At 47.8% G+C, this 4901-nt stretch overlaps 1 protein-coding gene across 2 annotated transcripts in view; it reads left to right on the top strand.

Moving 5' to 3' along the window:
- Nucleotides 1-4901, top strand: part of PKD2 (polycystin 2, transient receptor potential cation channel) — a 57851-nt gene that overhangs the window by 18362 nt on the left and 34588 nt on the right. Inside the window, exons 1-2 of one of the 2 annotated variants that reach the window (XM_019526471.1) lie at nucleotides 1926-2295; nucleotides 3040-3173. In XM_019526471.1, the coding sequence (XP_019382016.1) occupies nucleotides 3051-3173 (123 nt within the window). In that variant the 5' untranslated portion in view covers nucleotides 1926-2295; nucleotides 3040-3050. Of the gene's footprint in view, nucleotides 1-1925; nucleotides 2296-3039; nucleotides 3174-4901 lie in introns of those variants that run through there. The other variant, XM_019526472.1, reaches the window with a different exon arrangement.

Here is a 4901-nt window from a genome sequence, read left to right as displayed (position 1 = left end):
ATGGGCCACCAGTGTGGGGACGCAGTTCAGAAAGCTAACCGCACCTTGTCATGAATCCACAGATGCATCACAAGCAGGGCCAAGGAGGTGATTCTCCCCCTCTATGTGACATTGGTCAGGCTGCAGTTGGAGTAGTGCATCCAGTTCTGGGCGCTGCACTTTAAGAGGGATGTGGACAGCATTAAGTGGGTCCAGAGGAGGGCCACTCACATGATGGGGGGGCAACAGGGGAGGAGAGGCTAAGGGACCCGAACCTGTTCAGCCTACACAAAAGGAGGCTGAGAGGGGATCTACAAACTTGGTAAGGGGGACCAGCAGGGAACGGGAGAGTCCCTGTTTCCCCGGGCATTACTAGAAATAACAAGGGCTAATGGCCATAAGCTGACTGAGAGTAGATTCAGGCTGGACATCAGGAGGCAGTGCTTCACTGTCAGGGTGGCTAGGGGTTAGGAGCTAGAACCAACTTCCAAGGGAAGTGGTGCTTGCCCCTACCCTGGGGGTCTTCAAAAGGAAGCTAGACAATCACCTAGCTGGGGTCGCTTGACCCCAGCATCCTTTCCTGCCCATGGCAGGGCGTCGAACTTGATGATCTGCTCAGGTCCCTTCCAACCCTGCCAACTAGGAAACTCCCTATTTCTTGGGAGCCGACTGAAAAGGAGGAGCTCCCTGAGGTGGGCATGGTGCAGGTCACAAGGGACTGAGAAGAGCCAGGATCTCAAAGCCAGAGGCTTGTCTCTTGTGAAGCCATGCTAGAACTGGCTGCAAGGGTCCTTTCAGGACAGGGAGACTGTATAAGGATACTTCTTGGGGGAGTCCCAATGAAGAACTTTCCCTTTCTGCTCAAAAAGGGGGGCTGTTTGATACTTTTTTTTTTTTGTGACAGATGGTGATTTTGCTGTTAACTCTCTGTGATATACAGGAGTCCTGCTTATAATAAAGCGAAATGTCCCAATGCTGTCCTTCTACGTGAGTTGTATTACTGAACCTTTCAGAGGTTTATGCTGCCCCTAGCCACATTAAATGCCCTCTGTGCAGTGACTCTGCTCTCACTGGGTTCTCTCAGCCTGGTTATGGTTGCATTTCTAGGGTAGGTGAGTTGTTTGTTGTTGTTGTTTTTTAAGTAGGGCCTCAGCTTCTTCTGCATTGGTTATGCCTTCTTTATGCCTCATGTAACAGTATGGGTACTGTGAAAGAGGCCATGTCTTGGTGATGGTATGCTCTGGCATTAAATACACTATCACACTATTTTTTTTTGTATCAGTCCTGGTTTCAGTAAGCCTTAGTTTAACATCAAACGTGTAAATAATCCTGGCCCTATTCAGCAAAGTCTTTAATTGTGTGAGTAATCATGAGTTCAAGTACTTTGATGTTAAGGATGGAGATTTCTCAAATACGTGGTTCATTTGGGGACGCTAGTTGGTTGTAGTGTCTGTTCTAGTTATACAAGGGGAAAGCAGTATGTACATGAGCCAACACTACCCTATGTATAGTCTTTCTAATAGTGGATGCTGTCCCTTTTGTAGAACAGGGGTGTCAGACTCATTTGGCCTCATGGGCCAAATCAAGACAGTGGTGCTCCTTACAGGCCGGATCAAGAACGACCTCCAGCAGCGGGACAAGCAGTGGTGGCATAAACCTTTGAAGATGCTTTAGCTGCTTTGTCAGCTGATGCAGTCAGAGGTTCTAACACCGCCATTGTTTGCTCTGCCATCACCACCATAATGAGTCCCGATGGGAATCTGCACCTAGGATTTAGCAGCAGGACAAGTGACAGCAGTGTTAATTTCTGTGGCTCCCTGAGCCTCTGTGTTAGCTCAGGGAGCAACAGGATTAACACTAAAATCCTGGCCCCCTCCAGAAGCCCCACAGGCTAAATCTGGCCCATAGGCCATGTGTTTGACACAGAGCATTGCCCGTATAGCCTGTAAGAAGGATAATGTAAAACTGACTAGGATCACCATAGTATCAGTGCTACAGCAGAGGCATTGTATGCAGGAGCCACATAAAAGTTGTTTTCTGACTGCAGGTAGTTTTCAAATATTTGCAAGTGGAGGAAACATAATTCCTGTGTTTATGTGATAAGCTTAAAGACTGTCAGCTTCCAGATGCTTGGTGCTGCACTGCTCACAGAATTTTACTGTAGACCCTTCATATCCAGTGCTGGGAGTAGTATGTCCAAGGGGAATCCCTGAGTGGTGCGGAGGTGCCACCTACATCTCTGCAGAGAGCTGTAGTAATTTATGACTGGGAACTGGCCCTGCACACTGTGACCTGATGATCAGAGACATGCTGAAGGTGCCATTTTATGCTTTCTTTGGGCACCTCCACAATTGTGCTCTACAGTCTTCAGTCGAGAGCAAAATATTAACTGGCATTCAGCATTTTCTGATTTAAAATCCCCTTGAAGTCACTGCTCACTTTGTTTCATAAACCTTAATGTTTTGGTAGCTTGATAACATAATGGAACTGACTGAAAACTTAAGTTTTAACTGTCAGTATTAACACTTCTGTTCTTGGGGGGGGGGGGGCAAGCTTTTGTTCTAACACACAGCTGTTAAGCTTTAAGCCCCCAGGGGCCACATGTTCCGTGAGCCATACCAGTGGAGGTCACACACTGTGTGGGTCACACCAGGCACACCATGGGGATGCACCTGATGCCATCCCCAGTGTGGCACTGTGCTTGAGTGCAGTTTCCACCCTCTACCCCCTGTACTGCTGCACTGCCCTGTCCCGCTGTGGCAAAGGCAAGAAGCAGCAGTTGGAGGGGAGAATCTTGAAACTCCAGCTGCTATTGCAGCCAGAGTGATGGAGAGAAACGGTGGCTGGGTAAGACCCTGGGGGGCTGCACATTTGAGTCCTCATGGGCTGCATGCTGCCTGTGGACCATCATTTGGATAGTCCTGTTCTAACATTTGTTCCTATTTAGAAATATCTCCGTAATCTATGGAAAGTACAGCCTGGTGTTTTCAAAATGAGCCTTTTAACTGAATTCCTCATTTCTCTTCTCCCTCTCCCTCCCCCTCCTTCCATCTCTTGCAGTGACTTACGGGATGGTGAGTTCCAATATGTATTATTATACAAGAGTCATGTCACAGCTTTTCCTGGAAATGCCTATATCAAAGATGGAGAAAACTAATTATAAAACCCTGTCCACCATGGAGGACTTCTGGAAGGTATCCTAACAAATAAATCATTGTCACCGTAAAAACTAATTTTTATTCTGTATTCATGATCCTAATCAGTAAATGTTTCCTCAGTTCTTACTCTGCACAGCAAGAACTTTTAGACCTGTTCGGTTCAAAACACTTTTGCCAATGTAGCAATGACATTTAGTGGCATGGATTCTTTTTCATTTGTAACATTACTATACCGGCAAGAGTTTTTAGTGTAGATGTAGCTATACTGACAAACTGCTTTCCTGGTACAGTTTTTGTTGTTGTGGGAACTGGTATAAATCATACTGACAAAAGCACTCTGATGGTATAAGCTGTATCTACACTAGGTTTGCCAGTGTAGCAATGTCAGCAAGTTGCTCTTATTGCAGAAAAAAGCAACATTTATGCAGTACGATTAATTAAAAAAGGTTTAATTTAAATATCCATGTGTCACAATGTTTCTGTTTCAGTTCTGGAGCAACAGATTTAAATCCTGGTTCAAGTTATCAGTTCTTGTAAACTGGGGGTGTCATACATAAGGTCCATGAGTTTGATGCAGGCCATGAAACCATTTCACCTGGCCCAGGTGAATTCTGAGGGTGTAATGAAATTGGCATTGAGCCCAGCTATGGAGCCCCAGTGGGCAGCATGTCGGTAGTGGGGGCAAGTGACAACTGCATTAATCTGTGTTGCTGCCTTTCTCCCTGCTGTCACTTCTGGCTCCAGGTCTGGCCTGTGAGTCTCCTTGTGCTTTGGATCTAGCCTGCGGGTGCTGGTGAGTTTGATATCCCTGTTGTATACTAATACAAGTACTTTTCAGGCTACTAATGCAGATGCTGGTATCTTAATAGATGATGCACCTGAACAGCAGGTGCATTGTGTTCATAGGCAGTTCCCACACCCAGTGGATTCTCATGCTTTGCAAAGCCAGCATTCCATTCATTCAGTAGCCTAATGTCAGCCTAGTGCTTCAATTCCTCCCAATCCTTCTGGAAGGCTGAAGTGCTAGCTGCATGTTGTGCCTATGGCCAGCATGCTGGCTGCTGCCCTATCAGCTATTTCTAGTCCTTCCGAGATAGTGTAATGGTTCAGGGAGCAGACCATACAGTGCCTGCTGCTTCCTATTCAGTAGTCCATGCTCCAAGTCAAGATGCCGCTCTCAGGGTGGCAACGGTAGTTCCATTCCTGTGGCAGGTTAGATCGCATACAACTGGATGGAAGGCAAGGCACCCAGTGGAACATGGGTTAATTGATCTGATAATAATTCAGATTCCAGTCACTTCCTCCTGTGTAGAGCAGTGTATTATTAATACAGCCTGGAAACAAAAAGACCGTCTGTCAGAAGGGCTACCAACACCCCAATTCACAGTTCATGAGAAAACAGTTAAGCAAAACTATGATGTACCAGGCTGTCCAAGCTACCTCCAAGAACAGGGTTGTGCATAATACAGCCCCTGAACCTGATCTGGTCCACCGAGGGATTTTTATCTGGACCGCAGTGTGTCCCTTGGCCTTGCCTGGCCCAGGCACAGGGGGGTGCAGCACGAGCCGTGGCACGTGGCCATTCCCACTGCCCTCAGGTGCGCAGGCAGGCTGGGGCAGCGCAGAGGTCAGACTGCTTCCTGACAGCCCTGGCAGTGGTAGCTCCTGGCTGTCACTGCCGGCGTTCCTGCTCTCTGACCCGGCTCCACTGCCTGGACACCGCGGTGCATCCCCCCCCCCCCCCCCCCCCCCCTTCCCCGGGGG

The sequence above is a fragment of the Gavialis gangeticus genome, unplaced genomic scaffold (genome assembly GCF_001723915.1).
Source record: "Gavialis gangeticus isolate Ggan-Ray unplaced genomic scaffold, GavGan_comp1, whole genome shotgun sequence".
Classification (NCBI taxonomy): Eukaryota; Metazoa; Chordata; order Crocodylia; family Gavialidae; genus Gavialis; species Gavialis gangeticus.
The sequence above is the reverse complement of the archived record's forward strand: the minus strand, read 5'-3'. Positions and strand labels throughout refer to the sequence as shown.